Consider the following 17,493-nt stretch of genomic DNA (forward strand, 5'->3'; position numbering starts at 1 on the left):
AATCAGGGAAATGCAAATCAAAACCTCAATGAGATACCACCTTACGCTAGTAAGAATGGCACATATCAAAAAAACTAGCAAAAACAATGTTGGCAAGAATGTGGTAAAAAAGGAACTCTCCTACATTGTTGGTGGGAGTGCAAACTGGTCCAACCACTATGGAAAGCTGTCTGGAGGTTCCTCAGTCTACTAAAAATGGAGCTACCATATGACCCAGCAATTCTACCCTAAGGGTTTACCCAAAGGACACAAAACCATGATTCAAAAGAATACCTGTACTCTATGTCTGTTGCAGCACTATTTACAATAGGAAAAACCTGGAAACAACCCAAAATGCCCAAAAATAGATGACTGGATCAAGAAGCTGTGGCATATATACACAATGGAATACTATTCAGCAATCAAAAAAGATAAACTCATGCCTTTCATAGCAACATGGATGGAGCTAGAAGGGATTATGCTCAGTGAAATAAGTCAGAAGGAAAAAGAAAAATATCTGATGGTTACACTTATAGGAAGAATATAGGGGAATCAAATAAGATATCGGGGAAAAATTAATAACAATACAAAACAAAACAAAAACAGACAATTACAAACCGGAGACATCCTGCAGGGGAGGAGGAAGGATAAGGATGAGAGAAGGGAGGGAGGAGCACAGGGGATTGTGGTGATGGTGGACAGGTGAATTGGTAGAGGAACTCTATGGGGACTACACCTGACGGGGAGAGGGAAGCAAACATTTTTTAAACTAATGCCATTTGCTGCAATGTGGATGAAGCTAGAAGGAATTATGCTCAGTGAAATAGTCAGAAGGAAAAAGAAAAATATCAATGGTTTCACTTACTGGAGGAATATAGGGGAACCAACAAGATATCGGGGGAAAACTAATAGCAATACAAAACAAAACAGAACAAAAAACAAGCAGACAATTACAAACCAGAGACATCTTGTAGGGGATGAGGAGGGAGAGGGATCAGAGGGAGGGAGGGAGGAGCACAGGTGACTGTGGTGATGGTGCACAGGTGCATTGGTGAAGGAATGGTGAAGGGATTACTCATGGGGAGGGGGGAAAGCAAACATTGTTTAAAAATGAGCAATGATGTAAAAAATATATATATAAAAAATTTTAAAAAATAAAACTGAACAATGATGTAAAATATATATCAATCAATAAATTAAAAATATATATCAATGTGTTTAAAGAGATGTAAATAATACTGGACAAGCTCAGCACTTTGTCCTTATTTTAGGCCAGAGAAGCAGAACCCAGGGAGGTTCTGTCAGAGATTGGCTGGTTTGGGATTACTGACTTGGCGCACACTCTGGCCTCCTGATATAGCTGCTTTGGTGACTGTTTTATGCTCCTGACAGCAGCTCCACTTCCCAGGTTCCTGCACAACAACTCATCTTCCTACAGACCCAGTGTTAAGTATCTCTGTTCCTCTCCCCTTTGTATTACACCCTTACTCTTGTCTCATAGGGGTGACCCCACTTTCCAATGCAGCCCATGTGCAAAAGAAACATCACCTGAGTCATAGCTGGGATCTCAGGGACCAACCTGAGGAATCTATTCTCTGCATCCAAACCTGAGTCTGGAGAGCCCCTATTTTCCACACCTCAGCTTCAGCTTAGGGCTGTTTTGGTCAGAGGACATTCCCCTCTCACTGTTAAAGCCTTAGGATTTGGTTTTCTCTAGGGAAGCGAGGGAGCAAGAATGACCTGATTGGTTGTCACCACCTTTCTTTCCTTATTCCTTCCCCTCTGACCAAGATGCCTCCTCTGTCCTCCCTGCAGCTGTGACTCACCTGCTTCAAAACCAACTCTCAAGGCCTCTGACCAGCAGCCTCGCCTGCCTCTGATCCTTCCGGGTCCTCATCTATGCCTCCAAGTTCTGACTGTTCTGTTGGAACAGAGCACTGGGTACCTGAGATGTGGGAAATGCCTCCCCTGGATGTGGCATTTGGCCACCAGGGAGCCACACAGATGAGATATCTGTTTTGAACAAAAACCTCGCTCTCCACCTTGGTACAATGGGGCTGCCCTGCACCTTGAAAGCCAGAGATGGTCATGGTGACCTTCCCATCAAGGGCAAAAGGGCAAGGAGAGTGGGTCACGGGGAGTCCAGAAACAGGCCAAGATTCAGCCTCTGATTGGGAAATGATGAAACAGAGACAGGGCAGCTTCAAAGGAGGCGCCTCCAAACTTAGCACAGGTTTGCTACCTGAGTAGAGAGAGGCCATATTGAGATGCCCCTTCATATTGTTTGATTCAAAATACAATTGTCATTTTAGAGCTTGCCAATTTCTATGAACTGTTGTAAGTGCTGGGAATGTGAATTATAATAAATCAATGTTCTTATCTCTTCAGGAGGTTACTTCTAGTGGAGGAAAAATAGCCAGTAGACAGTTCTAAGTCCTTTGAAAAGATTAGGAGACACATGGACAGCACAATGCAAAGAGAACTGCTGCTTCAGCTGGCGATTTATTTATATGAATCAACCCCACTCCAGGCAAAATAAACGTTGTGGTCAGATATGTCTTTGTCTGGCCTCTTGCTGTAAAGACACTCTGTGTCCTCAGGTGCAGATGGCACCTCCACACACCCCTGCATCCTCATGCTGCTCAGGGAACCCCTTATGTGTCTTCTCAGCTCCCCAGCACTCCCCTCCTGCCCAGGCAGTTTAAATTGCTTCCACCTCCTTGAAAAGTTGTGTTTGTCCCCTTAATCCATTCTTCTCAAATCCCCAAAGGCAATTCATTTTAAAACCATGGAATAAAACAAATCTATGAAATTTCTTTCCATAAAACACACAAACTAACATTTTATTTCCTTCACTATTGACTTGTCAGTGCATGACTACTTAACCTCCAAATTTGAGTTTGCACAAGTGTTTTGAAAGAAAATAGAGTGTATTTTCCAGCAGCAATGAGTGAGAATCTATGACCCCAAGTATTTCATCCACAGCTTTTTGATTTTACTGGCAAAAGAACTATGAATGTTTATGCTTAAGTTTAGAAAGGAGGCACGAAATTTGGCACAAATCCATACAGCCCTCTGATTTGTTCAGTAATATTCCCCGTGTCTCTGCTCTTAATAACCCAGTTTAAAACCAGATCTTGCATATCCATACAGAAACTATTAACCAGGGGATGTGAATCCTCATTCTGTTCCTCCCCCTAATCGTCTCACTGAACAAGGAAGAGTTAGTGTGGAGATTTACATAAGTTTACTCTTACAAAAAAGTAAATTATAAACGTATCATGAAGATTGGTTTTAATCAGGATGATAATAGATTAAGTTCTTTTGTCAGGTAAGACCAATGCATAAAGAAGGATGAGCAGTTTCTTTAGGAGTAAAGGATGCTCCTCCTTCACAGAAGCTTTGTGCCCTTGGGACTATGGAGAGAGGGGATGGGTCTCAGACCTCTCTGACCCATCTTTCTCTGCTGTCGCAACAGACACCAGCCTCCTAGGAACTTTCCATTCCCTCAGCCCCTGAAAATGCACTGACCATACCTGAGCAGATGACTCCTGCATCCTCAGAATGAAGGCAAAAGTTGTCTCCCCAGCCCCCGGACCGGCACTTCCACACATAGGACTCCTTTCCTCTGCACCGCAGATCATCCAACCAGATGGGTCCTGATCCCTGCCCGAAGTGAGCAGAGACTGTGGCATTGAGGGCCTCCCCACAGCCCAGCTGTCTGCACACCACGTGGGCATCACGCAGGTCCCAGCCGTCATCACAGATGGTGCCCCAGGAGCCCTGGTGAAGGATCTCCACTCTGCCGGCGCAACGATGGCCTCCGTCCACCAGGCGGATCTGTGTGCTGTCTGAGGAGAGAGTCAGGTCAAGGGGGTGCTTCTAACACAGAAAAGGAATACTTCCCTGGTCCTGGGGGCCCTTCACCAGAGCAACTGGCGGTGCCCTTCTCTGAGGCTGCAGAGCCTGCTGGTGGAGACACAGTGCTTGTGCAGGGGTAGCACCTGGTTTCCTACAGCAACAAGCAGAACAGTAGAGGTGAAAATAGGAAAGAACAGGAGAAATGTAGCTGAAAACAACAGGTAAGCCAACTGAGAGAGCAGCTATGACCAGGTCCAGTCAGAGTAACACTAATGTAATGGCATCTGACAAGATGTCCCAAGGTGTCAGAATCTCTGCCCTGAGCAGTTAAATGAGTGCAGAGTGTCTGTAGAGGGCTTGTAGCTGGTGGATTCCTTATGTTACACCCATTTCCATTCTATTGAATTAAAGGGAACTGTGGTGAGCTTATCAAAATCCTCATAGGTAGCCAGGAGACTCCTTCTAGTCAGAGCTGTTATTGCCATAGTCCCTCACAGCTGAAGAATGAAAGGACCATGAGACAGGCCAGGGTTTACCCAGAATATTTAATTTATGGTTCTAGGCTCCAGAATGAACTTCTCCTTGAGTAGATGGGGCCACCTCATACGATGTCAGATGAGACTAACATTGGCAGAGACACTGGGCATCACACATTTGCTTCTTCCCTGAAACAGTATACTCTCTACTTGAACTTCATGTCAGGAATTGCTATTTTTTACTCAAAATTTGGAGTTATTTAGTGTTTAGGAGGAAATATAATGTATCTCTAACCCCACCTCAGAGTAGAATCAGGTTATATTTCTGAGCTGAAAACACTCAAACAGATATCACTTTTCTGTCAAATACAGTCTCTATATTATTATTTTCTCCTTTATATGTAAAAAAAAGATGCACCAAGAAGTTAATGTGTCATTATTGCAATTTAAGTAATGATGAAATAGAGAATAAAACCTAGAGCTTCTAGTAATAAAATAAAAAATAAATAAAATAAAAAATGGAGGAGTGGTAGGTTTTATTCTCTGTTCCATGACCAACTTAAAGTAAGCGCTGGCACTTGAGTGTGAAATTGGAGATATCAGGCCCACAACATAAAGCAGGTTTTCTTGCAAATATTTGCCAAGTGCACGTGTTTCACAGGGCAGGAAGCCAAAGAGCGATGTCAAAACTCTTGGAAAGCAGAGTGGCTAGTCCTTTATTCTCTTGGTGCTGAGCTACCAAAATATCCATGTTCTCAGCTGAATTCTGAGTTCCCAGAATGCCCTTGCCACAGGCACAGAGACAGGCAGAGGTAGACTGATGTCACCCAAACTGCCTGCAAGTGTTGTCCCAGCTCAGGTCTGGGTTACAGTTAGATATCTGCATGCTCAGCAGCCCCAGCCCCACCTGCCTAGCTGAACAGAAGATGACGCTTCCAGGTGTCAGAAAAGATATCTGGAGTTTCTTATTTTTCATGCACAATTTTTTTAAAGATTTATTTATTTATTTATATAAGCACTGGGTACAGTCAGAAGCGCAGGAGGGTGAGAGAATTCACCAGAGCCAGAGTGGGGAACAGAACAGGCAGACTGACGAAGTACACTGCTGAGGGGAGCAGCGGGTGGCAGGAGAGGTCTGCGCGCCATGTGGGACGCTCGCCCAGCGGCCGGGGATCAAACCAGCGCTGCAGAGGCTGCGGGCAGCTTCGCAGCTCAGTGCTCAACTGCTGTACCACCAGGGAGGCCCTCATGCACATTTTTTAATATTAAATAAGAAGTGAAATGGCATGGAGAAATATGGGCTCACATGACGTAGTGAAAAAGAAAACAATATAAGTTAGAAACACACATAGCTCATGAGAGTTTTTTCACTAAGAGTCATGAATTTAGTAAAAAAAAAGGGGGGTGAAGAAAACAAGAACAGTTAAAAAGGAAAAGAACTTAACATAGAATTATATTAAAGTTATATAATTATATATAAAATTTATAATTATATAAAATATATTAAAGATATCAAAGTAACAGTTTCCAACTGAGAAGGAGGAAAGACAGAGACAGAGAACAGTGAAATTATCTTTGAAGAAATAATGGTTGAGAATTTTAAAAAATGGATGAAAGCTATAACTCATATTTTCAAGAAGCTCCAAGAATACCAAGGAAGCTGTGAAATCCCAAACTCCTTGTAGGCAGATAAAAATCAAAGTAAAAGAGGAAAATTTTTTTAAAGATTTATTTATTTATTTATTTATTTATTTATTTGTTTGTTTATTTATTTATTTATTTATACAAGCACTGGGTACAGTCAGAAGCATGGGAAGGTGAGAATATTCACCAGAGCCAGAGCAAGGAGCAGAGCAGGCAGACTGATGAAATACACTGCTGAGGGGAACAGCGGGTGGTAGGAGAGGTCTGCGTGCCATGTGGGACCCTTGCCAATGGCCAGGGATCAAACCGGCACTGCAGAGGCTGCGGGCATCTTTGCAGCCCAGTGCTCAACCACTGTGCCACCAGGGAGGCCCAAAAGAGGAATTTTTTAAAAAATAAAAAAAGGCCTAAAAATGGAGAGAAAGGGCATTTAGAGCAGGTGAGTCGATTAAAAGTAAATGATAGATACTCACTCAATGACATCAGCATTTGTATTTAAGTTAAAAAGAACAGATACTTCAATTAAAAGAAAATCAAGATATTATTATAACTTTTTTATTTTATATATTTCTTATATCATTTTTCATTTTTGTAAAATGTATGCATTTTCTTCTTGGTTATAGTCCCTGTAAAATTCCCACCACCCTTGTTTTGATCCTACTCTGTTTCCCCTTCTGTAGTGTGTCTCTGGTTTATAGTTGCCTAATTTTGATTTTTACTTTATTATAATTAGTAAAAGCAAATTAATATAAAGCAACAAAATTCAAGTAAATGTTACCTGTAACATACAAGGACAAAGAAAGTTGAAAATAAAATGATGGGGGAAATATCTATACTCTGGAAACATTGTTAAAACACACATTGATGAGTATCCTTTAGACAGATGAAAAAGAGTAGGTGAATGGGAAGAGAAATACGAAATATTTCTGTGACTCTCCTATGAGCCAAGCCTCTGTTAAAACAGAGACTTCACATTCAGAAAGGGGGACAGGGAACGGCAGGTCCTGACTGTGTGTGCCCAGCTTAGGGAAGAGTCAGGGCTCTTTGGCACCTGGCACCAGGGCTGCAATTTAACAAGGAGATGGGACAACTCGTGTGTACTGATGCCTAATATATGAGCTTGTGCTTGAGTCATATACTCTTACAAGATGTTGTCTCTGATGAGAAAAAATGCTTGTCAGAGTGAAGTGTGATTTCTTCTTAGTAAAATGTATTCATTGCTCTCACACCCAGAGAGGCCAGAATGGAATCAGCACCAATTGCATATTTCATTGTCAAAGTGCACTTTCTACACCTAAGAACCTGCAAAGCCTGCAAAGGGACAGCCGTCCTCACATGTGACCATGTCCCTAAGAATGGAAGTTTCAGGAAATATAAGTGAGGCGCAGACTACTATAGAGAGGAGAATTTCCCAAAAAAGAGTCAGAAGACACTTGAGTGGAGGGGCTTGAAATCAGGAGGAAACAGGGAACCGGGAAGGGGTGGAGAGGGAGGAGCATCTAGAGCAGCCAGGCCCAAGGCCCACACCTGAGAGACAGGCTGACCAGGATGTGCTAGAGCATTGTCACGTCAGGGCTCAACCCTGATATTGTAGGTTCGGCTGTTCAGGGGCCAGTGGAGAGCAGATGTCATGTAGGGCCTGGGGGGAACTACATGGAGAAAATCCACCTAAGGACATTCACAAGCTCAGGTCTCTTCCTCAACAGCAGACCCTTAGGATGTCACAGACATGATTGAGACCTCACTTGGGCAGAGAACACTGACCAAGATGGGATATCCTGGTCTCAGAGGCCACAGCCCTCTGCCTGCAGTGCTCATCTCAGTCCACCCAGGGACACCCACATTTGGAAACAATTTTCTGCTGCTCCCTGGGGTGGAAGTCCATGGAGCCAACAGGTAGGAAGGGAAACACCATAGGCAGGGAGACAGAATCCTACCAGCACCCAGTGCTGGGAAAGATAGCAGTGAAGCAGAAAAACGTTTGAGCTGTGGGTTTGTGGGGAAGAAAAAAACAACTCATAAGCAGGCTTAGATTGCAGGTGCAGGGTTATCTAGGGGTGTAATTAAAGTTTCTATTGGGAGGGTTTTCTTTAAAGGCATCCATATCTGCCCTCATCATAGACAGTACACACACATCACCACCACCACCATTTCACCACAATCCAGCCATCTGCCGTAGAGTGTGTTTCTGTGATTCCTTTCTAGATAGCTGACGTCCACTGGCAGACATGCTCCTGTTCATACATTCACCCTTCACATGCTCTAAAACCTCCCCTTATACACCCTTCTCTCTCTCTCTCTCTCTCTCTCTCTCTCTCTCTCTCTCTCTCTCTCTCTCTCTCTCTCTCTCTTTCTCTCTCAATCTCTGTCTGTCTGTCTGTCTGTCTCTCTCGCTCTCATCCTTAGGCTAAAGGAGCAGAAACCAAGAATCCTGTTGGGGAGACACAGTACTGACTGCAGGCAGGAATCTCAAAGATGCAGCCTCAGGAAGTCACTCATAATCTATTCGAGGAAAACTGGGAAGTCATCAAACATTTTCATTGTTTTGAAATGTTATTGAGGAGGACTGAACACAGATTCTGGACACTCAGAAAACAAGCTTAGAATACGGGCAACACCTCACAGCCTAACTAGAAAAGCAGAACCCCCTCAGGAGAAAAATGAACATACGCTGTCACTAAGGATGACATTTGGTCAAAACCAAGGGGTCAACAGAGAGGAGTTGCCTTTGCAATCCCAGGGCTCACCCCCAGAGCCTGAGAACTGATCCAGCATCTCTGCTGATCTTAGGGAGGGAGGCTCCTCTTACCTTGGGCGCTCGCTAGGACAGCAGAGAAGAGAACAGTAAGTCCTGGGAGGAAGCAATGTCCATTCATGGTAGTTCTAGTCCTCATGTTAACAGGTAACTGCCTCAGTTTCCCCAAATATACAAAGAAGCCCCTCAGTCCTTAATGAGGGCTCCCTCTCCCAGGAGGGGTTTATATAATTCCACCCCCTGACTTTGCCTCTTCCGGGAGCCAATAGAAACCCTGTTGAGCATCGTCCCTGCATCAAACACTCCATAAATGGAAACTATCTGAGGTTCAAACACCAATTAGATGCTCTATCTGAGGTGTCTCCTTATATGAGAGGCGAGTTTTTCTGACACCAGGAGTCATCAGTCGCAAAGCGGAAGCAAAAAAGCTAAATTAGAGAAAGATGCGTGACTGTCTCTCCCCCCAGGGTCTGGTTCAGTGACTGATGGTTCAGCAGCTGGGAGGGGTCAGGTGGTGCTGATGGTTCTGGGTCAGCTCCACCACCCATGGGCCCAGGTAAAGAGGACTGTTGCTAATGAAGCTATGTCTCCTGTGTCAACCACCCAACATGTTGTGGCTGCAAAGAAACAAGAAGAATCTACGATGAGAACAAAAAGCCAGATGAGTAGAAAACTAGTTTAGAATGAAAAGTTCTTGGGGGAAAAAATTGAGATCGGCATAAAGGGAACACATCACTAGCCTTATAGGGTAGCGGCTCCCCTTTCTCTACTTCTGTTGGTAAGAGAAAGCCTCACGACATACAGGGCTCTAGATGCAACTGTATAAAGTTTGTCTGTCTTTCCTTCCTTCACTTCATTGCCCCCAAAATTACCATGACCAGTATAGACACTTCACTAGGAATAAACTATACTTCTCTGGGACATGGTGGGACTACACATTATAACATAACTACAAAATTCACCCCCATTTCACAATGTGGCAATCTGCACCTGGCAGCCCAGTCTGTACTGGCTAGTAAGGGGGTGCCCTTCTGCTCCAGCGTCCTCAATGTCGACATTTCAGTCCCTCTGCTTCCCCTTCCTCCTCTCATTTTCGTATGAGCCACTTAGTCAACTTTCATATTCTCTTCTGGCCTCCTTGAGGCCAAATAAGATGGTATCATTATAGTGCTTGGAAATGGAATCTTTTGGACACAAATTGCTTGAGCTCATCTCTGCTACAAAGAAAACAGCCTTCATCATTTTACCACTCAACAATTTTTTTCATTAAATCACCAGCCACTGCAGCATGAGTTAAATTCCTCAGCAGGCCGGGGAGCAACCCACATGGCACATCAGACCTCTCCTGATTCGCCAGCTGCTCCCCTCAGTAGAGTATTTCAGTGTTCTGCTCCCCGCTATCTCTGGTGAGTCCCCTAATCCCCCACACCTCTGATTTATACCCCGGTTCTTGTATGCATAAATAAATAAATTGTTAATAAAATAAATAAATAAAATATAAATGATGAGTGTCACTGTGTCTATTTAAGGTATAGGTATTGATACATTTATACATGTATGAGGTATGTATTAGTATATATATGGATTTATACATATATGTGTATCACATATGGAGGTGACTACTTACAAGTGTTAGTTCACACCGTTATCACATCCCATGATTATCATGTTTTTTGTGGTGGAACAACTAAAATCTCAGAGCAACCTTAAAATTTATAGTATCATGTAATCTATAATCACCACATTGTGCATTAGACCTCCTGGACTTATTCATCTAGTAATTACAATTCCTAGCCCTTAAAAAAAGCATCTCTCCAATAGCCAATAGCCCATCCCTGATAATCTCTACACTTTGTTTTTACACGAGTTCAGTTATTTTTAGATTCCACATACTGGTGATCATACACTATCTGTCTTTCTCTGTCTAATGTATCTCAATTAGTATAAAGCCTCATTGAGTCTCCCACTGAGCATAGTGCTGGCTGTGGGGTTTCTGTGATCTTATCAGAACCCCGATATTTCCAGTTCCTAATTACTAAAATAACATGACAGTGTCTTATGATTCAATACTACATATTGGGGTGTTAAATGCTTCGCCTTTAATTTTCATTCTGGTTATACTGTTTCTTTATAAGCCAGGTTCTTAATTTTAATAAGTTAATAAATGCAGTGTATCAAGTCTTTTCTCTTCCACTTATTCTTATGTTCTTTAAGGAGATCATTGTTTATACTCTTTGCTTCCTCAATACACAAAAGTTATGGGGTAGCTTGACCACCTTATTTAAAAGAAACTGAGAAGACTAGAAGCTGGGCCTCCATCCCTGTGAAAAACAGCCCACTCACAGTTCATTCTTCTTCTGTGGTAGGAGGGTTCTGGGTAACAAGCTCCTCCTCCTTGGCCAACTATGAATTACACTAGATTTTCCCTAAGTCCTGAGTGTTGGCAAAATCTCTGCTGAGGTTTTCAGTATCTGAGTGATAACACTGTTGACAAACATGTTGGAGTGAAAGAGGCTCAGCCCTGCTCTTTGCTTCTGTGGGAGAATCTGGCTCCAAAAACCCTCACTGCCTTGGGAGCTCTGCAACACTTTCAGATACTATTGGATTATACCACCTCTCTAAGTTCATTCTCAGTGTTTGGCCTAAATAAGAAACTTTGGCATTGTCAAAGACAGAACTTTCCACACAGAAGGTAAACTCTAAAATTAAGATACCATGACTGCCTCATTATAGCATTCATCTTGGGCCCTACCACTAGGTTATCATGTAGTTTAATTCCGTTTTCTGCTCTTCAATTCCACTAAGCCTCCCACCACACTGCCACAGGAAACTAGACCCAGGTGCTGCCCCTGTGTACCCACAAGCTGATCCTACCAGCAGTCTCAGACCAGGGCACTGCCAGATGCTCAGGTGAAGGGCCCCCAGCACCAGGCAAACCTTCTTCTGGATTAAATGCCCCCTTGACCTGACTCTCTCCTCACACAGCACACAGCTCTGCCTGGTGGACGGAGGCCATCCCTGCACCAGCAGAGTGGAGATCCTTCACCAGGGCTCCTGGGGCACCGCGTGTGTTGATACTTGGGACCTGCCTGATAACCATGTGGTGTACAGACAGCTGGGCCGTGGAGAGGACCTCAGTGCCATGGTCTCTGCTCACTTCAGGAAGGGATCAGGGTCTTTCTGGCTGAATGAGGTAAGGTTCCTGTGGCCCTGAGAATCTCTGGAGGCAGAGTGATTTAAGCAGGAAGCCTGCAAAACACTGTCTTAAAAAAATAACATTTGGGAAGCATAATCTGACTATTTTAGTTATCTGACTACGAAGTTTTAATCAGGATATATTAAGATTAGAATATTTTTCTGGCTTATGCAGTAAAAATGAAATTTTTGGCCTAGAAAAATATCCCTAGAACATGGAGTATATGGATCCTCTATTTAGGAACCATCAGACTTTCAGGTGAATAGGTATTTAGCTCTTACTTAACTACCCTTTATTGTGATTTTACCTGGTCACCTCATATACCCTTAGATCCCTCAGCTCAGAGGCCTTATGCCCCAGGTGTGGGTTATGATGAAGCTGAAGATGTGCCAGTGCCTGAGGCTTTTTCTGCGTCTGGGATGAGTGAGGGGGAGGTTCCACTACAGGAGGAGAATGTGTTGAGGGTCACTCAGACAGGTGAGTGGGGTAGTTCATCTCTGATCTTTTACCTCTGTCCTGAGTAGGATGATTTTGAGTTCCCCTCAGGCCTCTCATCCTGCATCTTCAAAATTTGTATGACCTAATATATTAACACCAAAACCTCTACATTATCTTCCTTAATGCTGTCAGGTGTGTTGATATGGAGGAAACATTTGTAGTTTTGGCATCATAACTATATCTGAAATATGTGTTCTTAAAGATTTGTAGATGAATTAAGTGTGTTTCCCAATTCAGACAATGGAAATAATTCTGGTAACATTCTTATACTCTCTTGTATGTAAAAGGTAGTTGGAGATTTTTTTTTAAATAGTGCAGTGTAAGAATTAATAGGACATTTGGGGGATGTGAGACGGACAGTGAACACATTTTAGCACTAATATGAGAAAGTCATTATGTGGTGGCCTTTAAAAATAAACCCCTGGTGTTGGACTAAAGACTCAGAATTGTGGAAGCAACGAGCTGTTCTACTCCAGATATTTCAGTGGACAGAGAAGACGCTCATTCTCATGGAAGAAGCTCTTGTGACTGTGGAACCGGGAACTGTGGAGAACAGAAGCTCCTATGATGGTGTCTGCGGTCTTTGGAAACACACATCAAGGCCATCACCAGCAAAGGCAGACTGTCAGGAGGAGCTGAGCTTCCTCTGGATCTGCTCTCCTGTCTCCTTCTCTGTGCAAATTCAGACCTGGCCATTGGGAAAGGAAAAATTCTCACCTTCCTTTTTATGATTCTCCTTGCTGTCGGGTCAAGGCCTTACTGAATTGATGAACCAGGGCACAGGTCTTCATAGAGCACCTCTGAGTGGCCACAGATATCTGATCATTCAAAAACCATATACACTGGGTTTTAAGAGGTTTTCCTGATATATCCCTTGTTGTAACTAATTTGACATACCCTGAACCCCCTGAGTGTTACTGGGCCTTCAGGGATGTTTTCTCATCACCATTCATTGGTCCTTCTCCTCCCTGAGCTACTGTCCTGTCCCCTTGTCACAGTTTTAATCAAACATTGCTTCACCATGTTAGACTCTTCTCTGCAGGTCACTAAAGGAACAATTGATCCTGAGAAAGGAAAAGGCAGTTCCCAGCTGCTCCCTGGGGAGATAAGGGGCCCTGCACATGACGATGTTGTATGTTCATCCCCAGAGCATCCTCAGTGCTTTTACAATGATGTTCTTTAAAACTGAGATGAGGCTACAGATGTTCTAAATGTGTGTATTCTGATACAGTGGTAATGGCCTGTATTTATTTATATAAATGGCTCAAAATTAAACATTCTGTGTAAAGTACTTTTGATATTGCTATTTTAGTAAGTTTCACCCTAATTGCTCTTACACTATTAGTCCTCAAACACACTTTTCTTCAAGGAAATAGATGAGTGACCTGACTGTTTTCTCACCTCCTCACAGGCCACTCAAGGTGTACTTTGCCCAGATTCACGAATGTTCCAGGTATCACTTTCTTAGACAAGGGACTCTAACTTGATCCCTAACTGCAAAAGAACATGACCTGTTTAGAGAAAACTGACAGGCTCCATATGCTGGTCCTGAAAATGACACTAAATAATTAGTTAAAGAGGCTAAAGAGAGAAGCCGAGCTCCAAGTGTGGGCAGTTTCATGGACTCAGCTCAGGGCTTTGCGACTCTAATGCAGCTAGTGTCTTCCAAATTTTGATAAGGTAGTGCTTGTGGAGCATTTGAAAAAAAAATTGTACATGTAGTTGGTGCATTTTGGAAAAGTTTTCCATTATGTCATGGACATTCTTGATAGTACATATCTTATTTCCCAAAGTACTTATTTTATGAAGATCATAAAACCTTGGTGAAATCTTCTGAAGTTAGAAGGCTGTAAATGTTCGCCATACTGATTTGCAGATGACTTATTATAAAATGTCATGTAGCTCATGATGAACCAGAAATGTTTCCAGACACAATGTAATTCCAGAAGAATTTTATTGTTTGACTTGTCTGCTTGTCTCCCTCTAGCCCTTCCTCCCCTGATCCCTCCAATTCTCTCCCTTGTTACAACTGAAGTAAATAGGTGTGGATGATTGGAAATGGAAAGGAAGAAATAAGCTACTTCAAAAGGGTTTGTAAAGGTGAAGGTTGATACCATGGGCTTAAATAAATGTACTCAGAAGAGGGAATAGAAGAGTTGTTCATGGAAAAGGGTAGAAACCATCAGGATTTATGAAGACCAGGATGTGCAATTTCCTGGAGAAAGGGCAGATTGGGATGTTGGAGAATAACAAGGGAAGAGAAGGGCATTGTAGGGAGATTTTTGACATTGATATTCCATAAGCCTGTTGGCAAAATTACAAGAGCTGCAACCATTTCCCTCCTGCCTACTCACCCCATTCACTGTGACTCTCACTTCTGGGTTTAGCAAAGGAGGCATGGCATTTTTTGAAATATTCAGTGAAGTGTTTCCACATGTATATTACTGAGTAAATACTCAGTTCAGAGCTAGGTCTCAGGTTCTTATACTGTTCCAGAAAGTGTGACATTCTTTGCAGTAAAGGAAGCAAGAGTGTTGGATGAGGGACGTGATACAGGATATTTCAATGGAGATTTCACTTGGGGGTGGGTATGATTGAAGACTGAATTTTCCAAGGTCAGTAGGGTCAATGTATCTGCACTCTTAACAACACTTGACCTTGATGCTCAGGGTATTAATTAGAAGACTGTCCTTTCATCAGGGGCCCAATTAAAAACTCTGCAGTAAGAACGAAGACAGAATTCTCATTTATTGGGGAAACAATGTTATAGTGGGTTCTTTAAAGATTAATTTGATCCAAAAGTGGTGCTACATGGTGCTAATATCAACATCATCATACCCAGGGTCTTCTTGTCTCAAGACCAATGGGCATCCTCTTTTCCCCATGCCAGAGATGGCAGCTTCTCTATCAGACTGCAGAGAGGCGCCTGCAAGGTAAAGGAAAATCTAGTTTCGGTGGTGACAGTAAAAAGAATTTTTTGGTAGAAGTAGACGAGTGCACAAAAAGACTACAGGGTATCTGTGAGACCCAGCAACTCTCTGAAAAGGCAAAGCTGCTTCTTCCACTCAGCTACTCTGTGCAAAGTCGTTTCTTGCTCTTTACAACTGCAAGGTATTGGGGCAATAATGGTAAGGACTGGAGACCAGAGTGAACACTCTCACACCCATGTGGTCTGATTTCATTAGGAATAGGGGCAGGAGGTGACTTCAGGAATGATTGGTGATTGAGGAATCTAGGGGATTAAGAAACACCTCCTCAACAAAAGTTGGGGCAACCCAGAAATCTTCAGGAGAACAATCTGGGTTCAGAGCAGAGGACAAAAGGAAGCAGCTCAACCACATCCCATGGCCTCCTGCCCCCCAGGCCCCACATGCTGATACATAAGCAGAGGCCTACTCCTAGGAAGGTGGTTTTTCATCTACAACTGAAACAATGCAAGAAAATTATTTCTTAGTTTCATTCTACAGCTGAGATTTTATAATCCAATTAGGGCCTTTGAACATCTGCATTAATAAGAGTTAATGCCAAATTTAAAGATCTGGATACATGGTTCCCCAAACAAATTTTTCTAGCACTCAAATTTAATTGACACTGCTATTGAAACTTTCCAGAATATGTTCCACAAAATGAAAAAAACCCCAAATTTATTGTCAGATCATAATTCTTAAATTGGAGGATGAAAAAAATGAGAATAAAGCCTCTGCCATTCATAGAGGAATGTCTGTAACGAGATGATGGAGGAAATGGACATGATAACACAGGATGTCTCCTCTCAGAAGAGATGAAATAGACAATATCCAGGAATGCTACCTCCAGGTCTAGAGGGCCCCAGATGTTGATAGTGAAGATAAACTATTGACGAGTCCAAATTCATTTTTCTCCAGACAAGGAAATGAGGCTACTGGAGACAGAACTGACACTCACCTGGCTGGGAATACACAGCACCAGCTTCCTCCTCTGCAGAAAAGTAATTCCTACTCATTCCTGGGGAAGTAGGAATTTCAGGAACAGGAAACTCTCCAACATCATCATAACCATCTCCCGTGGTTCTGACAGGCTGTCCCGGAGGCTCTGGAAATGGACAAGGACTGAGGCTGGACTGGGGGGTGCTCGGGCCCTTCTACTGCAGAGATTCTAACAGCTGACATGTATAAGCTCTAGAGTCCAGGGCTGTCTGTGGCCCTGGGATCAAAATATATTTCATCTCACTATTTTCAGAATTATTTGATTCTTCCACATATCCTAGTATACTTTCCTAACATGGTCTCTCATACCAGAAAGCATCAACAAAAGCTATGGTAATATGAAACTAGGTACACATTCTAGCACATGCTATGGAGCTGTAAATATAATATGTACAAATCAGTGTCTTGGAGTGAAAATGGATGAAGAGAACCCACCTGCTCACATGCCTCTGAGTCTGTGGGAAACACAGAGCAGGTAGGAGAAGGATCCTGGGTACCTCTCACTCACAGACAGGAGATCCCTTGTCCTGCACCAAAGAGGGCCTGAGTTTCACTCAGGATTCTCTGACATGTCTCATGTCTTATGCCCAGAGCTAGCCATCATAAACATCTGGGGAAGATCTAGGAGGAAAATTCTCCTCTCTTAGGTCCCTTGTCAATAAGAGCTTCCAGTGGCTGGTAAGTACAAGCAACAGTAGTTCATTTTTTAAAATTATTTATGCATACAAGAACTGGGGTACAGGCCAGAGGTGCAAGGGGTGAGAGGATTCACCAGAGACAGAGTGGGCAGCAACACAGGGGAATCTATGAAATCACTGCTGAGGGTAGCAATGGGCAAGACGGGAGACGTCTGCTGTGCCATGTGGGTTAGCTCTCTGGCAGGGGATCGAACTCATGCTGCACTGGCTTCAGACAACTTCATAATGTTGAAACATAACCCTTTGTGCAACCAGGGAGCCCAGAGCATGCTTTCTTCTTTTTTTAAAAGATTTATTTATTTATAGATACAAGACTGGGGTACAGGCTAGAGATGTAGGGGGTGAGAGGATTCACCAGAGACAGAGTGGGGAACAAAACAGGCAAACTGACTGAAATACACTGCCGAGGGGAGCAGTGGGC

At 43.1% G+C, this 17,493-nt stretch overlaps 1 protein-coding gene across 1 annotated transcript in view; it reads right to left on the reverse strand.

Moving 5' to 3' along the window:
• The window catches only part of LOC311185462 (antigen WC1.1-like), a gene marked incomplete at both ends in the record, with an annotated part of 85,142 nt that overhangs the window by 52,943 nt on the left and 14,706 nt on the right, over positions 1 to 17,493 (reverse strand). Inside the window, 1 exon segment of the mRNA XM_084256087.1 lies at positions 3,516 to 3,830. Within this exon segment, the coding sequence (XP_084112213.1) occupies positions 3,516 to 3,830 (315 nt within the window).

This window comes from Talpa europaea (assembly GCF_964194135.1).
Source record: "Talpa europaea genome assembly, chromosome: 15".
Taxonomy (NCBI): domain Eukaryota; kingdom Metazoa; phylum Chordata; class Mammalia; order Eulipotyphla; family Talpidae; genus Talpa; species Talpa europaea.